At 49.6% G+C, this 21,691-nt stretch overlaps 1 protein-coding gene across 1 annotated transcript in view; it reads right to left on the bottom strand.

Annotated features, from left to right (window-relative positions):
- Positions 1–371: 371 nt before the first annotated feature.
- The window catches only part of LOC130905868 (mucin-17-like), a 37,319-nt gene continuing 15,999 nt past the window's right edge, over positions 372–21,691 (bottom strand). The window contains exons 4-6 of the mRNA XM_057819616.1: positions 20,292–20,564; positions 1,408–20,218; positions 372–1,206 (exon numbers count right to left, since the gene is read on the bottom strand). Coding sequence (XP_057675599.1) covers positions 425–1,206; positions 1,408–20,218; positions 20,292–20,564 — 19,866 coding nt within the window. The 3' untranslated portion in view covers positions 372–424. The remainder of the gene's footprint in view (positions 1,207–1,407; positions 20,219–20,291; positions 20,565–21,691) is intronic.

Below are 21,691 nucleotides of genomic sequence, written 5' to 3'. Positions count from 1 at the left end.
ATTTTAAAGAAATACAAGTCATCAGCCAATCAAACGTGCGTTTGAGGGGGAAAAAGTGGACCAGCGTAAATCTGAACATTAATTAAAGTGCTGTAATTCACTTGGCAGTTATGAAAATTTAGATAGGCAGTGATTTAACAGCATTCTTTAACAAATCCACCCTGAATCATTACCATGTGGTTTAAGATAGATTTCCAAACTCTTTGCTCTATCAAATTAAAAGTATAGAGTGGGGAAACCAGACAGCTGCCCAGCATAGAAGTCTTCTGCATCAAGATGGTCGCCAGTTACGAACGCCACCGACTGAACCTTTTGGTATTGAGCTATTTTTATCTGCCTTACAAAATATGAAGGATACGCAGAGATGGAAGTCATTTCAACTGAATTTATTGGAAGAAAAATATTTAAGAGAGAAGCGGAACGGTTAGCTAGGACGACCGCGTCGGCTAGTGTGTTTGTTCTTGCGACGCCTGCTGCCGCGCCACCTGGACGTCGCCTTTCGCCAGCCTCTGTTGTCGGGCTTCTTTTGCCAGCCTTTGCCGTCGGCCTTGTGCCAGGGGCTGTGGGACCATTTGACGACGCCTTCCTTCTCCTCGTCACGTCGTCCCTCGGCTTCGTCTTTCTTGGGGTAACGCCTGCCTTCTTTGTCATCGTCATCGTCGTCCCGGCTGCCTTCAATTCGGTCTTTCTTGGAGTGGTGACTGCTGTCTTCCTTGTCGTCATCGTCGTCCCTGCCGCCTTCATTTCGGTCTTTCTTGGGGTGGACATGACTGCCCTCTTTGTCGTCGTCATCATCATCCTGGCCGCCTTCAGTTCGGTCTTTCTTGGGGTGATGACGGGTGTCTTCCTTGTCGTCGTCATCCCGGCCACCTTCAATTCGGTCTTTCTTAGGGTGGACATGACTGCCTTCTTTGTCATCGTCGTCGTCCCGGCCGCCTTCATTTCGGTCTTTCTTGGGGTGGTGACGGGTGTCTTCCTTGTCGTCATCATCATCGTCCCGCCCACCTTCAGTTCGGTCTTTCTTGGGGTGGTGACGGACGTTTTCCTTGTCGTCGTCGTCATCGTCTCGGCCGCTTTCAGTTCGGTCTTTCTTTGGGTCGTGACGGACGTCTTCCTTGTCGTCATCGTCCTGGCCGCCTTCATTTTGGTCTTTCTTGGGGTGGTGACGGACGTCTTCCTTGTCGTCGTCATCATCGTCCCGGCCGCCTTCAATTCGGTCTTTCTTAGGGTGGACACGACTGCCTTCTTTGTCATCGTCGTCGTCCCAGCTGCCTTCATTTCGGTCTTTCTTGGGGTGGTGACTGATGTCTTCCTTGTCGTCGTCGTCATCGTCTCGGCCGCCTTCACCGTGGTCTTTCTTGGGGTGGACACGACTGCCTTGTTTGTCGTCATCATCGTCCCGCTCACCTTCAGTTCGGTCTTTCTTGGGGTGGTGACGGCTGTCTTCCTTGTCGTCGTCGTCATCGTCCCGGCCGCCTTCAGTTCGGTCTTTCTTGGGGTGGTGACGGCTGTCTTCCTTGTCGTCGTCGTCATCGTCCCGGCCGCCTTCAGTTCGGTCTTTCTTAGGGTGGACATGACTGCCTTCTTTGTCGTCGTCATCGTCCCGGCCGCCTTCAGTTCGGTCTTTCTTGGGGTGGGGACGGGTGTCTTCCTTGTCGTCGTCATCATCGTCCCGCCCACCTTCAGTTCGGTCTTTCTTGGGGTGGTGATGGCTGTCTTCCTTGTCGTCGTCATCATCGTCCCGGCGGCCTTCAGTTCGGTCTTTCTTGGGGTAGTGACGGACGTCTTCCTTGTCGTCATCATCGTCCCGGCCGCCTTCAGTTTGGTCTTTCTTGGGGTAGTGACGGACGTCTTCCTTGTCGTCATCGTCCTGGCCGCCTTCAGGTCGGTCTTTCTTCGGGTGGTGACGGGTGTCTTCCTTGTCGTCGTCATCGTCTCGGCCGCCTTCAGTTCGATCTTTCTTGGGGTGGTGATGGCTGTCTTCCTTGTCGTCATCATCGTCCCGGCCGCCTTCAGTTCTGTCTTTCTTGGGGTAGTGACGGGTGTCCTTCTTGTCGTCGTCATCGTCCCGGCCGCCTTCATTTCGTTCTTTTTTGGGGTAGTGACGGACATCTTCCTTGTCATCGTCATCGTCCCGGCCGCCTTCAGTTCGGTCTTCCTTGGGGTGGTGACGGACGTCTTCCTTGTCATCGTCATCATCGTCCCGCCCACCTTCAGTTTGGTCTTTCTTGGGGTGGAGATGACTGCCTTCTTTGTCGTCGTCATCGTCCCAGCGGCCTTCAGTTCGGTCTTTCTTGGGGTGGTGACGGGTGTCTTCCTTGTCGTCGTCATCATCGTCCCGCCCACCTTCAGTTTGGTCTTTCTTGGGGTGGAGATGACTGCCTTCTTTGTCGTCGTCATCGTCCCGGCCGCCTTCAGTTCGGTCTTTCTTGGGGTAGTGACTGACGTCTTCCTTGTCGTCGTCATCGTCCTGGCCGCCTTCAGGTTGGTCTTTCTTCGGGTGGTGACGGGTGTCTTCCTTGTCGTCGTCATCGTCCCGGCCGCCTTCAGTTCGGTCTTTCTTGGGGTGGTGACGGGTGTCCTTGTCGTCATCATCGTCCCGGCCGCCTTCATTTCGTTCTTTTTTGGGGTAGTGACGGACATCTTCCTTGTCATCGTCCCGGCCGCCTTCAGTTCGGTCTTCCTTGGGGTGGTGATGGACGTCTTCCTTGTCGTCGTCATCGTCCCGGCTGCCTTCAGTTCGGTCTTTCTTGGGGTGGTGACGGGTGTCTTCCTTGTCGTCGTCATCATCGTCCCACCCTCCTTCAGTTTGGTCTTTCTTGTGGTGGACATGACTGCCTTCTTTCTCGTCGTCATCGTCCCGGCCGCCTTCAGTTCGGTCTTTCTTGGGGTAGTGACTGACGTCTTCCTTGTCATCGTCCCGGCCGCCTTCAGTTTGGTCTTCCTTGGGGTGGTGACGGACGTCTTCCTTGTCGTCGTCATCATCCCGGCTGCCTTCAGTTCGGTCTTTCTTGGGGTGGTGACGGGTGTCTTCCTTGTCGTCGTCATCATCGTCCCGCCCGCCTTCAGTTCGGTCTTTCTTGGGGTGGGGACGGGTGTCGTCCTTGTCGTCGTCGTCATCCCGACCGCTTTCAGTTCGGTCTTTCTTTGGGTAGTGACGGACGTCTTCCTTGTCGTCATCGTCACGGCCGCCTTCAGTTCGGTCTTTCTTGGGATGGTAACGGGTGTCTTCCTTGTCGTCATCATCATCGTCCCGCCCACCTTCAGTTCGGTCTTTCTTGGGGTGATGACGGGTGTCTTCCTTGTCATCGTCATCATCCCGGCCGCCTTCAATTCGGTCTTTCTTAGGGTGGACACGACTGCCTTCTTTGTCATCGTCGTCGTCCCGGCCGCCTTCAGTTCGGTCTTTCTTGGGGTGATGACGGGTGTCTTCCTTGTCGTCGTCATCATTCCGGCCGCCTTCAATTCGGTCTTTCTTAGGGTGGACACGACTGCCTTCTTTGTCATCGTCGTCGTCCCGCCCACCTTCAGTTCGGTCTTTCTTGGGGTGGTGACGGCGTTCTTCCTTGTCGTCGTCGTCATCGTCCCGGCCGCCTTCAGTTCGGTCTTTCTTGGGGTGATGACGGGTGTCTTCCTTGTCGTCGTCATCCCGGCCACCTTCAATTCGGTCTTTCTTAGGGTGGACATGACTGCCTTCTTTGTCATCGTCGTCGTCCCGGCCGCCTTCATTTCGGTCTTTCTTGGGGTGGTGACGGGTGTCTTCCTTGTCGTCATCATCATCGTCCCGCCCACCTTCAGTTCGGTCTTTCTTGGGGTGGTGACGGATGTTTTCCTTGTCGTCGTCGTCATCGTCTCGGCCGCTTTCAGTTCGGTCTTTCTTTGGGTCGTGACGGACGTCTTCCTTGTCGTCATCGTCCTGGCCGCCTTCATTTTGGTCTTTCTTGGGGTGGTGACGGACGTCTTCCTTGTCGTCGTCATCATCGTCCCGGCCGCCTTCAGTTCGGTCTTTCTTGGGGTGGTGACGGCTGTCTTCCTTGTCGTCGTCGTCATCATCATCCCGGCCGCCTTCAATTCGGTCTTTCTTAGGGTGGACACGACTGCCTTCTTTGTCATCGTCGTCGTCCCAGCTGCCTTCATTTCGGTCTTTCTTGGGGTGGTGACTGATGTCTTCCTTGTCGTCGTCGTCATCGTCTCGGCCGCCTTCACCGTGGTCTTTCTTGGGGTGGACACGACTGCCTTGTTTGTCGTCATCATCGTCCCGCTCACCTTCAGTTCGGTCTTTCTTGGGGTGGTGACGGCTGTCTTCCTTGTCGTCGTCGTCATCGTCCCGGCCGCCTTCAGTTCGGTCTTTCTTGGGGTGATGACGGGTGTCTTCCTTGTCGTCGTCATCATCCCGGCCGCCTTCAATTCGGTCTTTCTTAGGGTGGACATGACTGCCTTCTTTGTCGTCGTCATCGTCCCGGCCGCCTTCAGTTCGGTCTTTCTTGGGGTGGGGACGGGTGTCTTCCTTGTCGTCGTCATCATCGTCCCGCCCACCTTCAGTTCGGTCTTTCTTGGGGTGGTGATGGCTGTCTTCCTTGTCGTCGTCGTCATCGTCCCGGCGGCCTTCAGTTCGGTCTTTCTTGGGGTAGTGACGGACGTCTTCCTTGTCGTCATCATCGTCCCGGCCGCCTTCAGTTCGGTCTTTCTTGGGGTAGTGACGGACGTCTTCCTTGTCGTCGTCATCATCCTGGCCGCCTTCAGGTCGGTCTTTCTTCGGGTGGTGACGGGTGTCTTCCTTGTCGTCGTCATCGTCTCGGCCGCCTTCAGTTCGGTCTTTCTTGGGGTGGTGACGGCTGTCTTCTTTGTCGTCGTCATCGTCCCGGCCGCCTTCACCGTGGTCTTTCTTGGGGTGGACACGACTGCCTTGTTTGTCGTCATCATCATCGTCCCGCCCACCTTCAGTTCGGTCTTTCTTGGGGTGGTGACGGCTGTCTTCCTTGTCGTCGTCGTCATCGTCCCGGCCGCCTTCAGTTCGGTCTTTCTTGGGGTGATGACGGGTGTCTTCCTTGTCGTCGTCATCATCGTCCCGCCCACCTTCAGTTCGGTCTTTCTTGGGGTGGTGATGGCTGTCTTCCTTGTCGTCGTCATCATCGTCCCGGCGGCCTTCAGTTCGGTCTTCCTTGTCGTCATCATCGTCCCGGCCGCCTTCAGTTTGGTCTTTCTTGGGGTAGTGACGGACGTCTTCCTTGTCGTCGTCATCGTCCTGGCCGCCTTCAGGTCGGTCTTTCTTCGGGTGGTGACGGGTGTCTTCCTTGTCGTCGTCATCGTCTCGGCCGCCTTCAGTTCGGTCTTTCTTGGGGTGGTGACGGCTGTCTTCTTTGTCGTCGTCATCATCCCGGCCGCCTTCACCGTGGTCTTTCTTGGGGTGGACACGACTGCCTTGTTTGTCGTCATCATCATCGTCCCGCCCACCTTCAGTTCGGTCTTTCTTGGGGTGGTGACGGCTGTCTTCCTTGTCGTCGTCGTCATCGTCCCGGCCGCCTTCAGTTCGGTCTTTCTTGGGGTGATGACGGGTGTCTTCCTTGTCGTCGTCATCATCCCAGCCGCCTTCAATTCGGTCTTTCTTAGGGTGGACATGACTGCCTTCTTTGTCGTCGTCATCGTCCCGGCCGCCTTCAGTTCGGTCTTTCTTGGGGTGGGGACGGGTGTCTTCCTTGTCGTCGTCATCATCGTTCCGCCCACCTTCAGTTCTGTCTTTCTTGGGGTGGTGATGGCTGTCTTCCTTGTTGTCGTCATCATCGTCCCACCCGCCTTCAGTTCGGTCTTTCTTGGGGTAGTGACGGACGTCTTCCTCGTCGTCGTCATCGTCCTGGCCGCCTTCAGGTCGGTCTTTCTTCGGGTGGTGACGGGTGTCTTCCTTGTCGTCGTCATCGTCTCGGCCGCCTTCAGGTCGGTCTTTCTTCGGGTGGTGACGGGTGTCTTCCTTGTCGTCGTCATCGTCTCGGCCGCCTTCAGTTCTGTCTTTCTTGGGGTGGTGACGGGTGTCTTCCTTGTCATCGTCATCATCCCGGCCGCCTTCAATTCGGTCTTTCTTGGGGTGGACACGACTGCCTTGTTTGTCGTCATCATCATCATCGTCGTCGTCCCGGCCGCCTTCAATTCGGTCTTTCTTGGGGTGGACACGACTGCCTTGTTTGTCGTCATCATCGTCCCGGCCGCCTTCAGTTTGGTCTTTCTTGGGGTAGTGACGGACGTCTTCCTTGTCGTCGTCATCATCCCGGCCGCCATCAATGCGGTCTTTCTTGGGGTGGACACGACTGCCTTGTTTGTCGTCATCATCATCATTGTCGTCGTCCCGGCCGCCTTCATTTGGGTCTTTCTTGGGGTGGTGACGGGTGTCTTCCTTGTTGTCGTCATCATCCCGGCCGCCTTCAATTCGGTCTTTCTTGGGGTGGACACGACTGCCTTGTTTGTCGTCATCATCATCATCGTCGTCGTCCCGGCCGCCTTCATTTCGGTCTTTCTTGGGGTGGTGACGGCTGTCTTCCTTGTCGTCGTCATCATCGTCCCGCCCACCTTCAGTTCGGTCTTTCTTGGGGTGGTGACGGATGTCTTCCTTGTCGTCGTCGTCGTCCCGGCCGCCTTCAGTTCGGTCTTTCTTGGGGTGGACACGACTGCCTTGTTTGTCGTCATCATCATCATTGTCGTCGTCCCGGCCGCCTTCATTTGGGTCTTTCTTGGGGTGGTGACGGGTGTCTTCCTTGTTGTCGTCATCATCCCGGCCGCCTTCAATTTGGTCTTTCTTGGGGTGGACATGACTGCCTTCTTTGTCATCTTCATCGTCGTCACGGCTGCCCTGAACGGGATCTTTCTTTGGGTGGTGGTAGGGGTCACCTTCCCTTTGTTTCCCTGAATTCCAGATTAGCCATGGGTAAGCTATGGTTTCTGAAGGGGCCATTGTTTGCTTTGTAGCAGGACCAGAGGCGGAACTACTCGGTGTTAGGTCTGCCGAGGCTGAAGAAATTTTTGTCTCAGTCTTGGAGTTCCCTGCAGGCCGAGTCTTTTGGCCCCGGTTCTTGGTACCCCTCCGAATTTCCTTGAGAAATTTACGGTTCATATAGTTCTTTTGACCTTGACTGTGGCCCTTCTGACCTTGGCGTTGGCCCTTATTACCCCAGCGGTGACCCTTGTTACCCCAGGGGTGACCGTGGCCTTTATGTCCCCACTGACCAACTTGACCCTTTTGACCCCAACGGTGGCTGTGGCCTTTCTGACCCGGTCTTTTTCCAAAAGTACGACGATTTGTAGTCCGTGTAGATGTAGTAGTCAGTGACGGGGAAGGAACTGTTTCAGAAGCAGACATTGCATAAGGGATAGGTGTGACTGAAGCTTGAAGGGTTATTGTCCTTGGTGTTGAGACGGGAGAAGATGTCTCATGTGATTGGGAGGGCACCTCTGGAGGTTGGCACTCATAACCCCAGGGTTGGAAAAAGCCCTGATGACCCCAGCGTTGGCCCCAGCGATTACCCCGGCGACGACCTTTGCCCCGGCGGTGCCCCTGACCCCAGCGGTGCCCTTGACCCCAGCGGCTGCCCTTGCGAAATTGTCCCTGTCCACAAATATAACTATTGCTGGACTTTCGCCAAGTAGTAGTCAGTGACATTGAGGGAATTATTCCAGGTGGAAATGCCTTTGTGGTTGCTAATGGTGTTGCAGCCATTGGAGGAGCAGTCATTAGATCTTGGGAAGGAGTTATCGTTTCTGAAGTGTATGTTGTAGACTGTACCACAGCGGTTTGAGCCAGATTACTGTATGCTTTGGGTATTGATGTTACTGGAATCGCCCAGGGAATATTTACCCCAGGAGGGGGTGAAGACAGCATTGCATTGGTTTGGGCCAGATGACGAGTTGTTTCGGGTGTTACTTTTCTTGCGGGGAGAATTGCAGTTTCTGGATAGGGCATAGACTGGACTGTAGTCTGAATACTGGTTGATGAAAATGTTCCTTGTGTTGCATTTGTTGGATATGTTGTTAACAGAGTTTGAGATGAAATGGGGTTGCCTGAAGAAGGTGGTGTATGCCCGATTATAGCAGTAGAAGCCAGACTTTGGGCTGCCTGATGCAATACTGGTATTGGAACAGTTGTTCTTGGTGATACAGTCACTGTAGAGGGTTTATTTGGAGCTTGTGGGTCAGTTCCTTTTCCAGAAGTAAATGTTGTAGATGGTGTCACAATGGCTTGAGGCTGACTGCTGGTTGTTTGAGGTCTTTCCATCAATGGATAAATCCTAGATGTTGCAGTCACCAGAGATATTATACCTGGTGTTGACGGGCCCGGAGAAGTCATGTCAGATGTTGCCATCACTGGGGAGGTTGTTGCTAGCACTTGGGAAGGAGTCATGATTACTAAAGTCACTGCAGAGGAAATCTCAATTTCAGGAGGGGTTGAAGGCTGGATTGCTTTGGAAAGAGTCGGACCATAGGTTGCCCCATGTTCTGCGTTGCTTGGAAAAGCCGTTCCAAGTGGAGTTGGACCAATGGTCATTCCATATATGGCAGTCCCATATGAAGTTAATGCAATTTGTGAGGTAGTCGTTGCTGAAGCGGATGTGTCGGGTAATGCTGCACCAGCAGGACTTGATGTCTGAGCTGTAGAGGCAACTGGGTGATACCTCGAATGGATTGCAGTGGATGGAGCCAGAGCAGGTGTGGTCATTAGCAGTTGGGCACTTGACATTGCTGAAGTAGAGGTGGTTGACTTAATTACATTCGTTGGTACTGGAGTACTGGTCCTTTCTGAAGAGGGAATAGTCATTCCAAGATTGAGTGTAGTCAGAATTGCAGTTGGGGAGTCTGGAGTTGTGGGGTTCATAGTTTTGGCATTAATGGTCTTTGTAGTAGGAGACATAGCGACTGCAGTAGTTGTGAACAATGTAGAACTTGTTATGTCAGATTTGATTTTAGGACTTGCGACTTGAGAGACAGAAGTAGTGGCTTTGACATTTGTGTATCCAATAGTGGAAGAAGTCATGGGCAATGTTGCGCTTGAGGAAAATCTCATGGTTGTAGGAAGTGTTGTGATGGACGCAGCAGATGTTGAGGTGAACATGGGTAGAGGACTTGTCTTTGTGTAAGACAGAGTGGCGGGTTCTGCAGTAGAAATGGGAGTTTGCAGTGCAGGAGAAGTTGCGTTTTGAGTAGAGATTGATGGGGCTGAGGCGCTTGTGGATGAAGCCAGTGATGTCACGGTGGGAGAGAAGGGAAGATATGTGCTCTCAGTGGAAGTTGAAAGGATAGTAGAGGTGGCTGTAGGTAAAGGACTTGTGGGCGAGACTGTTGCAGTGCCTACAACAGTATATGATTCCTTAGAGGTGGTTGTTCGCTTTGGAGTTATGGTTACCGTACGAGTTTTCGTCGACACTGTGGTCAATTCTGAGGGTATTTTGGTTGAAGGTACTGGGGAAATGTTTGGTCGAGGACTTGTGGCTAAAATGGTAGAAAATGAGGTGGTTGCAGACATCACTGTTGCAAAGAGCGTAGTTGAGGCTGCAACAGTTGGTTTTCCAGTAGTAGTTGAGGTGGTTCTGAGAACAGGCATTGCAGTTGGAAGGACTGTTGTGCTTAAAGGACCAGATGGGTTTGTAGCTGTTGCAGATGACGCAAGAGTAGTCTTTGATTTTTGCACAAGAGTTCTAGGCCCCGCAGTTGTTGTGATCATGGCAGGAGCAGTTAAAGTTGGTGCAGAGGTTGATGCGGTTTGTGAGAGGGATGGGTCAGTTGGGAGCTCACGAGCTGCGGTTTGAGAGACTGAAGTAGTGACCAATCGAGGTAGTGATCCAATATTAGACGAGTTCAGACTTGTCACTGTGGTTGTATAAAGTAGCACAGTGTCGACAGCAGTTGTGGTTCCAGTCTCAGATGTCATAGTCAATGTAGGAGGCGAGATCTTATCAGTGACTGATGGAGTTGTGGATACAGCACTCGTGTTTGGGCCAGATGTAGTGAGCTTGCTTGCGGATGAGATGGTTGTTGGCTCTGTAGTTGCAGTCAAAGGAGTGCTTTTTGCAAGTGTTGTTAAGGCAGCAGCAGCTGTAGTTTCAGTTGAAGAGGTGCTTGAAGAGATGGTAGCAATTGCTAATGGAGTTGTGGGTACAGCACCTGGCGTAGAAATGATCATAGAGTTCAAAGATGAGCTGGTTGTGTGCATCATAGTTGTAGAAAGTGTAGCTAAGCCCTTTGCAGTTGTGCTTTCAGTGGGGGGTGAGGTCATAGAAGAGGTGCTTACGGGTATAAGACTTTCTGTTGAAGACACAGAGGTCACTGTGGTTGTAGAAAAAAATGTTTCATGCTCTGAAGTAGATGAAGTCAGAGTAGAGGTGGTTGTGGGGTGTGGAGAAACATTTGTAGTCAGTGGAGTTGAGGATGTTGAAACATATGTGGTTGAGGGCAATGTGGTAAGGCTTGAAGTAGGACCAGTTGTCGGAACAGCAGTCTCAGTTGAATAGATTGTGACCAATTCAGGATGAGGTTGCCTCAACATTGAAGGACTTGAGGTTGCAGGAAAAGGGGTCATTGTAGTAGAAAGAGAGGTGCTTGCGTGCATTGTAATTGCTGCAGAGGTGGTTCCAGTTGTAACTGGCACTAAGGAAGAGGTTACTGTAGGTATACGATTTGTATTTTCAAGAACTGTCAATGTCGTTTTAGGTACAGCAGGAGATGAGGTTGTTGGCGCAGAAGTCATTTTTGTGGTAGACGCAAAAGGGGTTGTGGCTACTAGAGATGATGGGCTCATAGCAGAGGTTTTTGTGACAAGTTGAGTTGTGGCTGGAGCAGAGGTATCTGTAGTGGTTGGGGGTTCAGGACCTATGCTTGGAGAATCTAAAGTAGTAACCTGCACATTTAAGGGTACAATTGTAGAGGTGGTGGGGTACATTATAGTCGAGGTTGAAGAAGGAGTGCTCATTTCTGCACTTGTGGTTTTAGTTGATGTAATTTTAGTAGAGGTGATTGTGAGTGATGGACTCTGGCTTGGAGCAGGAGATGACATGGTTGGCGCGATAGTCTTTGTGATGGGTACAGGAAGGGTGGTGGTTAATGGAGTAGATATGGTCAAAGCAGAAGTTGGTGTGACCATTGAAGGAGAAGAGGTTGGAATGCTTTGTGAAGGGCCTAAGCTTCTCGGAACGGAATGTGTTTTTGATGGTACTAAAGTTGCCTGTGCGCTTGTGGTTGCAGCAATAGATGATGTAGTGAGGGTCATTGTCGTTGGTCCGAGAGTTATTGGGCTAGTAGAATGTGTTGAAGTGGCTGATAACATAGCGGCGTCAGTAGTAGAGGGGCTTGTTTGAGGGATTGGTAGATTTGTGAGGGTGGCAGTTTTTGTTGGAGAAGTGGTTGCAGAAGCAGTTGTGGTTCTGTGAACAGGACTCAAGGTTCGAGAGATGGTGACTAGTTGAGTTGTGGGGTGAGCAAAAGACTCTTCACCAGAGGTGGTTATTGGTCTAATGGTGATACTTGTAGGTGAAGTTGTGGGATCTGCCTCTGAGGTTGTTGACAATTGTGAAAGTGCCCAGGTGGTTTTGTGAACAGACCTCATCATGGTTGAAAATGACTTGGTAATTGGTGCAGGAGTGGACATTGGAGAACGTTTAGTTGAGGCAGCACCTAACGTTTTAGTGGTAGTTGAGATCAAAGAAGACTTGGCTGTAGGAAAAAGATTTGTGGTTGGAGATGAGATGGATGTTGATATGACTGTAGTGGAGGTCAAAGACGTAGTTGTGACCAGAGGAGACTTCTCTCTTTCAGTAGAGTGAGGGGTGATGGTGAATACTGCAGTAGCAGAGACTGGTGTGACCAACACAGAAGTTGGGGAGGAGCTTGATGTGGTTTGCAGAGGGGCTGATGTGCTTGTATGCACAGAACTTGCTGCCATGCTGGCAACAGATAATGTTTCAGGTTCGGTGGTAGCTGAAGGATAAGTAAAAGTTGGTTTTGGTAGAGAAGTTGTAGTTGTGGGTACACCAGATGTGCTTATTGGTACTGTTATGGATGAAATAGGAGTGGTCATTGGCATCGCAGTCAAACGAATGGTTGATGTGGTTATTGAAGGGGGTTTTGATCCTGGATTTCTGGTTGGAACTGAAGTTTCAGTAGTAGCTGGGGTAGATATGAACAGACTTGTGGTTGGAGAAATTGTGGTCATTGTGACTGGAGACAAATTTGCCGGCATTGCAGCAGTCCTTTTCCCAAAAGCAGGAGTCATCTTTGGCACGGTGGTTGATGATAGAGAAGAAGGACTTGTGGGTAAAGCAGCAGACGCGGTTTGTGAAGGGGCTGATGATGATGATGTGACAATAGGTTGAGTGGGTGGAGCCAAAGTGGTCCATGAGGTGCTTGTGTGAGCAACAGGGGATGTAGTCAAGTTAAAAGCAGGCATCATGGGTATAGTTGCAGCAGACAATGTCGTTTCTGCAAAGACCCTGTTGGTTTTAGCTTCAGGACTTGTGGTTTGGGGGATTGAAGCAATGGCATCTGGTGGTGTTTGTTCAACAGTAGGTGTACTACTAGCAGGGGTGATTGTGGACATTGTAGTCACAGTTTGATCAAGGTTCTTGTTTGTAGTTATAGTACTTCCCGTGGTGGCTTTAATAGATTTTCTACAAGTAGTGGAAGTGGTTTTAGAGGCAGGCAGTGCAGTTGGTGCAGAAATGCTCACTTTATTGGGAGAAGAGCTTACTGGGGGTATTGCAATGGTAGAAAGTTCAGCTGAGGCTGCAGGGGTCTCCGTATGAGTTAAGGTCAAAGTTGCTGTTGGTAACATTGTTGCAGCTGAGGTAATGGATGCGGCTGAAGCAGTCTTTAGCACCCCAGTCTTGGTCAAAGCAAATGTTGTGACCAATTCAGGAAAGGTTGATGTAGCTTTTGGCACAGGACTTGTGCTTGGTGAAGAAGTCCTCATGGGAGGAGATAATGCCATCTTAGAAATAGCATTTCCAGCTAGAGTCAAGGTGTTTTTTGGTGTAGTTCTTGTAATTGGAGAGACTTGTATAATGGCAGGTCCAGTTGAGGTAATGGTTGGAGTAAAGGTATTCTTTGCGGTAGGCACTAAAGTAGATGTCACCAACGCAGAGGTTGAGGGAACAGATACGGTTGTGGGTAGAAGAGTTGTAGATGGATATAGATATGTGGGTACTGCAGTAGAGGATGCTGCATCAATAGTTGTGGTTGGTGCAAGAGCTGGCATTGTGGTCGTGTAAAGCATCATTGTGGTGCCGGTGCTTGTGGTTCCAGTAGTTGAGGCGATAGTTAGTAGCATAGTTTTGTTTGGGGAGATAGTAGTAATGGTTGGTGGAGTTGTGGGTGCGCCACTACAGGTTGATTTGGTTTGTGAAGGGGCCAATGTGGTTGTGGATAGAGGACTTTTCTTTGGAACAGAAGTGGTCATCCTAGAAAAAGATGAGCTGGTTGTGGGCAGCCTTGTCGAAGAAAGTGCAGAAGTGGTGGTTTCAGAGGTAGTTGCGCTCACACTAGTGGTTGTTGTGGAGTAAGGACTTGTGGTTTGTGCAGTGCTGGGCATAATGGGAGATGAGGTGGATGTTGAAATTGAAGTAGTCATGATCAATGGATTAGGTATGATTAAAACGGGTGACGTTGTGGGTACAGCAGATGAGGTTGTGGTTAAAGAGATGGTCGCAGAGGTAGCTTGAGTCACAGAAGTGGTTGGAGCAAGAGTTGTCATCGTTACAGAATGTGTCTTTGGGAACAAGGCAAAAGAGGTGCTTGTGGGTGCAGGACTTATTTTTGGAGATACGGCAATAATGGCTGGTGGAGTCGTGGGTACAGCTGTAGACATCACACTGGAGCTAGTTTGAGACGTTCTAGTCTGACTGGTTGTAGGAATTGTAGTCATGGTTTTTGAACGTGTGGCAGTTGCTGTGGGTGCTGGACTTGTCGAACTATTTATTGTAGTAGATGAGCTAGTTGCAGACATGATTTTAGGGGGTACAGAAGTTATCGTAGTAGGGTATAAGGGTGTCGACACTCCAGCAGTAGTGGTCAAAGAACTGGAAAAAGCAGGCGTCATATTGGGTACTGGAGAATTGGAGGCTGTGGTAAAGGCAGTCACGGGGATTGTAGAAGGTTTAGTTGAGACTTTGTGTATTTTGCGTACAGTGGTTGTTGGACTAAAAGTAGGAGTGGTCAAAGGGGTAGTTATGACAAAAAAGGGCATCTTTGTGGGTAGACCAGAAGTAGTTGGAGACATGGTTGTAGGCGTTTCAGATGAGCTTGTGGACATTGCAGTTGTAGAAAGTCGAGTCGAATCTGTAGAAAAGGTGGGTAGAGAATGGGAAGCAGTTGCAGAATGAAGAGTCGACTTGGTTGTTGGTGCAGGAAGAGCTAGTGGTGCCGCATTTGATGAAGTCGAAGCAGATGCTTCAACCGATGCATGAAGACCTGCAGTTGATGTGGCTTGTGAGAGGACTGAGTTTGCAGGTTCTCTACTTATGCTGAGAGGGACTGAGGTAGTGCTTTGTGGTGGTGTGGCCACGGCAGTCGAAGTCCTCGTGCTGCTTGATGGCATTGCAGTTGCTTTTGGAACAAAACCTGTCATTGTAGTCATAGTGAATGCAGTAGTTGTAATTACAGTAGAAGTGGGTGCTAGACTGATGGTTGGAGAGATCGTAATGGCCATTTGCGTTGGTGGTCCAGCACAAGGGGTAGAGACGAAATTTGGTGTCATCACGGGTATAACAAAGGTTGATGCCTTACCAGAGGTGGTTGGGGGTTCAGGACTCTTGGTTTGAGCAAGAGTGGTTATCATAGGAGATGAGGTGGTTGTTGGCGCTTCAGAAGAAGCACTGAGCAAATCAGGTGTCATTGTGTGTACCTGAGTGATTGAAGACGGGTGAACAGGACTTGTGCTTGGAGGGACTGTTTGAAATGCGGGTGGAACTGTGGATACAGACGGAGATGTGGTTGGCACAAGAGTTGCTTTTATTTTCAGCACATCATGGGGTGTGGACAGTGCAGTAGAGCTCGTCATAGCAGAAATAGTTGCTGATGCTGGTAAGGTTTGATATGGCGGAGAGACTGATGTGCTCGGGAGCAGGGCCGAGACTGTTGGGAGTACTGAAACAGTGGCCCGTGCTGCAGCAGTTGTTCTTGAAGGGGCAGAGTTCAAGGAGACAGCACTTGTGGTTTGAATAACAGTTGTCACTGTATTTGCTGGATGTGTCGTTGAGGTCCGTGTAGAGTTGCTTGGGGCTACAGGACCTTTGGTCGGAGTGCTCATCCTAGAAGTTGTATGTAGAGCAGGAGATGTGGCAGAGGTTTGTACTGGGCTTGTAGAAAGTGCAGTAGTGGCAACAACTGTGGTGGTTCCAGGCCTGGATGAGGTGGTTAGGCCCATTGTTGCAGTATAGGTGCTTCTGGGTACCGTAGTTGTGGTAGAAGGCATGGTTCCGATAGCTGCAGTAGAGGTGGTCATTGTTGCAGAAGAGCTTGTGGGCATGAACGATGTGGGGTTTGTCAATACGGTAGCCATCGTGGTCAAGGTAGTTGTGACAGGAGTCGTCATCGTTGTGGGTTCCGGATTAAAGATTGTAGCAGAGGTGCTTGGATCCAGAGAGGTCATTAAGACTGTAGGTGTTGTTGAGACTGCAGAAAGGTTTGTTTTGGTTGTAGGCAAATTAGATGAAGGCAAAGAAATTATGATGGGTGAGACTGTTAAATTCGGAGTTGTAGGTACAGCAGATAAGGTAAAAGCAGAGGTTGTGGGCACCATAATTGTTGGAGTAGGCATGGTCCTTTTGTGGCTTGACGTTGCTTGTGAAGGTACTGGTGGTGTTGTGTTAAGAGAGAGTGGAGTAATATCTGATGGACTCTTACTTAGGTCAGCTGTCACTGCAGTGTTTGTGGGAACCGCAATAGAGGATATAGTTTGTGAAGGAATACAGGTTGGTGTGGATACAGGGCTCGTGTCTGGAGCAGAAGTGGTGATACCTAATGTGCTGGTTGTGGGCATCCTCACGATTGGAGAGGCAGGAGAGGTTATTGGAAGAGATGAGCTAGTTGTTGGAACAGTTGTCATTAAGCTTGAAGATGTAGTTCTGACAAAAGCATCCACTGGGGGTACAGCTGAAGTTGAGGTTATTGAAAACGTGATCTTTTGAGTTGCAGGTGAGGACGCTGCATGTACAGTTGAGGCCATCATTGTTGTTTTTTGAGCAAGTGTTGTCACAGGAGCCTTGACACTAGCTGCAACAGTTGTACCACCAGTAGTTGAGGTGGTTGTGGGTAAAAGCCTTGTGGTTGGAGCAAAAGGGCTCATGCTTGCGACTGTTGGCGCAGAAGTTGTTGCAGTAGGGGACGGGGGGGCTGTAGGCTTTGTATTTGCAATGGAAAAAGGAGGCTTTGCGGTAGCTGGAGCAGAGATCGTATGCACTTCAGGAGATGTGGGAAAAGCAGAGGTTAACAGAGTTTCTGAAGAGGAAGAAATTGGGATAATAGCAGGTAATGTGGATACATCAGATGTTAAGGTCGTGGCACAGGGCTTTCTAAGAAGATCAGCTGTGGTTGAAGGAGTCATGATCGAGGAATCAGGAGGACTTGTAGATTTTGCAGAAGTTTTGGTTGGAGTTAAGGTCAAAGTGGGTTGTTGAAAGGTTGTGGATCCAGGACTTGTGTTTGGAGGAGAAGTGGTTATTCTGGTAGGAGATAAGTTGGTTATGGGCATAGTAGTTGTAGAAAGTGGAGATGAGTCTGCAGCAGTTGTGGTTTCAGGGGTAGTTGAGGTCAAAGTATGGGTGGATGCAAGTGAAGGACTTGCAGCTGGAGCAGGAGTTGTTCCTGTGGTAGAAGATGAGATGGTTTTTGCCACCGCAGTCATTGAGGTTAAAGATGCATTTGTCCTAGAAGTTGAGGTGAATGAGGCGCTCATCTCCCGCATAGTTGTGGTTGAAGTAAGAGAAGTCTCTGGAGTAGGTGCAGGAGGTGTTTCAAATACTGCAGGGGTAGTTTCTGAAACCAATAACGGAGATGTGGTTTTTGATAGGACTACACTGGTTAAAGGTTCTGGACTTGTGGTTGGAGAGACTGAAGTCATGGCCGGTGCAGGGAAGGATGAGGTCGTTGTAGTTTTGTGAAATGCAGTCTTTGTCAAAATGGAGGTTAGTCCAAACAATATAGGAGAACTGGTGGTAGATATAGTCTCTGAAAGACATGGAGTTATGGGTACAGCAGCAGATGGGGTCTCAGCAAAGGTGGCTATGGTTGGAAGACTAGTTCTCATTGTGGTTATAAAAAGTCTCAAAGCTGCTGAAGCAGTTGTGGTTCCAGTAGTAGAGGTAGTGGTGGTTGGCTTGACTGCAGTTTTCCCTGCAGGAGTTTTGTGTACGTCCAGAGATGAGGTAGTTGGAGGAATCGTAGCTATGTTTTCAGAAGGACTTCTTGTTTTTAGTACGGGACTTGTGCTTGGAGCTGAAGTGGTTGTAGCTGCAGTTGTATAAAAGACAGACAAGGCCACAGAAGAAGTCGTAGAGGTGCTTGTGGTTGAAGCAAAAGTTGGGTGTTGAATGAGCCTAGTATGGTCTGGTCTGGTCGTGGTAAATTTAGGATTAGTTGGAGCACACGGAGCTGGGTTACTTTCAGACGTAGCTCGGGACGGGTCTAAAACTGTTTTGGTAGTAATCGTGGCCAACTCTGGCATCATAGGTTCACCAGAAGTTGAGGTTGTAGTAGATGTTGGTACAGTTATTGTTGTTGTAGCCGGAGTCATCATCGTGTTTGTAAAAACTGAAGCTGAAGTGGGTCTGGGAATTGTGCTTGAAGTAGGTTTAGCTCTCAACACTGTAGTGGTGGTAATCGAAGTAATGCGTGCGTTATTCGATTCAGGAGATGTTGATGTGGCTCTTGAAGTAGTTTTTAGTACAGGACTTGTGGTTTGAGGAAACATAATTGTAGAAAGTGTTTCATTAGACTGTGATGACAGGGTAAAAGTGTTTGTGGGTACAGCAGGATATGAAGAGGTGGTTTCAGTAAGAGTTGTACTTGTGGAATCAGCATATGTCATCATTGTAAATGGAGAAGCGCTGGTAATGGGTACTCTATTTCTAATCGGAGCAGGAGTAGCCTTCACAGTCGTACTTTTAGTTGTGCCTGAAGTCGAAGAGATAGTTTTGGCTAAAGGAATTTGGGCTGTAGCTGTGGGAGACATGTTGGCTGTTGGCACCGCTGTAGTCGTGGTCAGAGATGCTAGTGAGCTAGCAAGAGCAGTTACAGAAACGGTGTATAAGATTGGTGTGACCAGTGCAGGACTTGTGGTTGCAGAGACTGAAGGTGTGACTTTGGTTGCAGTACTGGTTCCAGAAGTCAAGGTAGTATTGGTTAGAGGTGGCGTAGTCTTGGCAGATGTGGACACTGTAGCAAGAATTGGAGGCAAGGTGGCGGTTGTAGGCAATGGGGGTTTGGTAAAAGCACAAGGAGATGGATTATTTTCAGGCGTAGCTCGGGACATGTCTGAAAATGGATTCATAGTTGGCGTCAGTGCTCCAGTAGTCAGTTTTGTAGTTGTCGTAGGAGATGAGGTGGCTGAAGACAGAGCAGCAGTCGTGGTCAAAGGTGTCATTGAGACAGCAGGGGTGCTTGTGGATACTCCAGTTGAGATTGGTCTGTCCAAAGCAGGTGTAGTATGAGCCTGTGAAGGTGTGACAGATATGCTTGAGGGTGTAGAAAATGTCACAGTGGCTGCAGGAGATGCACTTTCAGTAGTGGAGGTGGTTGAATGTACAGGACTTGTTGGAGCCATCGTCGCAATAGATTGTGTTGCGTTAGAAACTAGAGTAGTAGTTGATGAAATTACAACAGGCTTGCTCGTAGAGATTGATGAGACTAATTCAGAAGTCGGTGGAGTGTTGGTGGAGGCAGTTAAAGAGTCCGAGCTGGTTGTTGGAAAGCTTATTGGATTTGTGGCTAGATTGCCTGGTGTGGTTGGAGAGACTGAAGTTGCGAGTCTTCCAGTTGGAACATAAATGCCTGCAATTGGAGCAGGAGAGAACATTGTGCTTGTAGATATAATTGGAGTGGTTGCAGCACTTCTGGTTCTAGTCATTGAGGTAGTAGGAGTGATCTCAGCGGTAGAAGCGGCATGGGTTGTGAGCCGTACAAGATTTGTACGAGCTGAAGTCTTTTCAGGAAGAGTGGGAGTTGAGACCAAATAGTTTTTTGTAGGAGATTGGGTTGTCGTCAGCATTGCAGTAGTCCTGGTTGAAGGCGTAGTTGTGACAAAAGCAGGCGCCGGAGTTGAAGCGATACCTGAAGTCTTTATGGTTGGAGGAAATGCAGGAGCGGCTTTGGCTATTGCAGCAGTTGGGGTCCAGGAAGATATTCTTGGCACTGATTCAGAAGCTGTGGTTGATGTGGTTTGTGAAGGGGCGGAGGAGGTTCGTAGTGCAGAAATGTTTTCAGAGGTAGGTAACGTTTTGGTTGGAGTGACCATTTTTGCGCTCAGGTCAACCACAGGAGATGAGATTGTGGGCATTGCATTTCTGGTCGAAGGAGTCTTCATGGGCAAAGTAAGGGTTGTGTTGACCAACTCAGGAGAGGTTGATGGAGCTCTTGAAGGAGTAGAGATTGCTTTGAGTATAGGACGACTTGCGGGTGTGGGCATTGTTGCTCTAGAAAGTCCAATTGAACTTCTGGTAGATGTTGAGGTCTGAGTTAAGGTGGTTTGGGGTACAAGACTTGTGCTTGGAGTGATTACGGTGACGGTAGGCAGAGTGTCGGCGACTGGTAGAGTTTTCCTTGTGGTTGCAGAAAGGGCTGAAGAAGTTTTGGTTGGGGCAGGTGTAGATTTGGTGAGAGGAGCAACACTGGTAGATGTAGTCATTGCAGACAATGCAATATTACTATCAGCAAATGGTACTGGAGTAACTGGAGGAAGATCTTGGTCTAGATCGTCCGGACAAGCAGGACCAGCGGTCGTTAAAATGTCCTCGCTGTTATCCTCTTCCAACGGACCTGCGGGAATGTCGTCATATCCCCACATTTCGAAGATGTGGGAGTGACTGTACGATGCTGGCGGCGGCGGCAAGGTGGTCCAGCAAGGCGGTTCTTCGTCAGAGTCCAAGACAGATCTAGGCCAAACTTTGTGTCGTCTTTGTGCAACAGTGTTGTCGCAAGCTGCTAGCGTAACAGACATCTCCCCCATAGATTCGAAATAAACTTCGACCGCAGAATCCTGGCAAAGAAGGCAAACAAGAAAACACTAAGCCTTGTAGACCTGACTAGCTGTGGATCTTTTGTTTTGTTACCGTGTTGGGCGGAGTGGAGACGATCACATGCACGGAACCAGCGTCCATCGTGCTAACCACGGGGTGGATTTGAGCTCCGCCAACATCTTTGACTCTCAGCACTTTGGAGCCAAAATGCAAACGGACCAGGATTTGCGTGGCTCCGCAGAGAACCAAAGTCAGCGGAGGTGCGGCGGCGGGATCCTCGCAAGATGCCACCGCAACCATGCTGCTTTGCAGCAGACTGTCAAAATAAAAGACCTCCAACTGGCGCAAGCGTTTTCCATTCGACACCTGCGACCGAGCCACGAAAGAAATCCATCATCACTCATCACTTACTGCGAGAACAGCAATACTTATAGAAAACAGTTAATTGAATCATCATAAAAAGACCAGTGGCCTATACTACGAAGCCGGTTTTCTGGCTTAGCAGGGTAACTTCGGGAGTAACTTCATCACGTGTGACCTAAGTTCACAGCTAAGCGAGACTACGAAAGGTGGATATGTTGGAACCAAGGAGTGTTGCCATGGCAACACACGCCACACGCCAAACCTGGTCGTTTCAGAGTTAGATCTTGCTTAACCCCAGAATTCTAGTTAACCAAGCTACATTTATACAGCACTCCTCCGTGGATGTGTCCTCCTGACAATGACAGCGTATACCTGGACGACCCATACGACATTGGCGCGTGGATTGTGAGGGGCTCTCTTCGGAGGGCACCGGTTTTTGGAGACCGCCAGAATCCGCTGGCGTACCCGGAAGATGTTCTCCATGAAAGATATAGATTTTCAGCTGAGGGAATCTTTACCTGTGCCAATTGATCGAGGCAGACGTCACTAATGTAACCCGCCGAAGTCAGGCGCTCACAACCACGCAGATTGTGTGCCTGTCCGTGCGCTCTTTCGCCAGGGACAATATATGCATTCCATCGGTGATGCTGAATGCGTAAGAACACTGTCTGCTGTGCGATTCGGAGTGGGGTATGGAAACGCTTCAAATTGATTGTTGAAATCGCTGAATGTAAACTAATGCGGAGCTTTGCTCTCATACAAGAAATATATTGAACGAACTTTTCCAGCGTTATTTCATTGTGTAAATGCATTTATAATAATCATAGAAATATGTATTGTATTTAACCATTGAGAAAACTTGCATTTTTTTCTGCCAACTCGAAGAGATTAAATTAAATGTCAAATCCACTGATGGGACAGACACACAAATATAAAAGATCATGTTTATTGAATATGCATCTTACAGTCTTGTTTAACTGTGAAAATTTGTTTCAAAAGACTGGCTTTAATTTACGCAACAATATGGCATCCCCGCATTTCCCTCTCCTGAGTCCTCACAAATATAACAAAATTTGGGGGGTCGGGCTCGGGCTTGCAAATCAAGTTAATTGATCGGGCTCGGGTCTGGT

Source organism: Corythoichthys intestinalis, chromosome 17 (assembly GCF_030265065.1).
Source record: "Corythoichthys intestinalis isolate RoL2023-P3 chromosome 17, ASM3026506v1, whole genome shotgun sequence".
Taxonomy (NCBI): domain Eukaryota; kingdom Metazoa; phylum Chordata; class Actinopteri; order Syngnathiformes; family Syngnathidae; genus Corythoichthys; species Corythoichthys intestinalis.
This window is presented reverse-complemented; position numbering and strand designations above follow the sequence as displayed.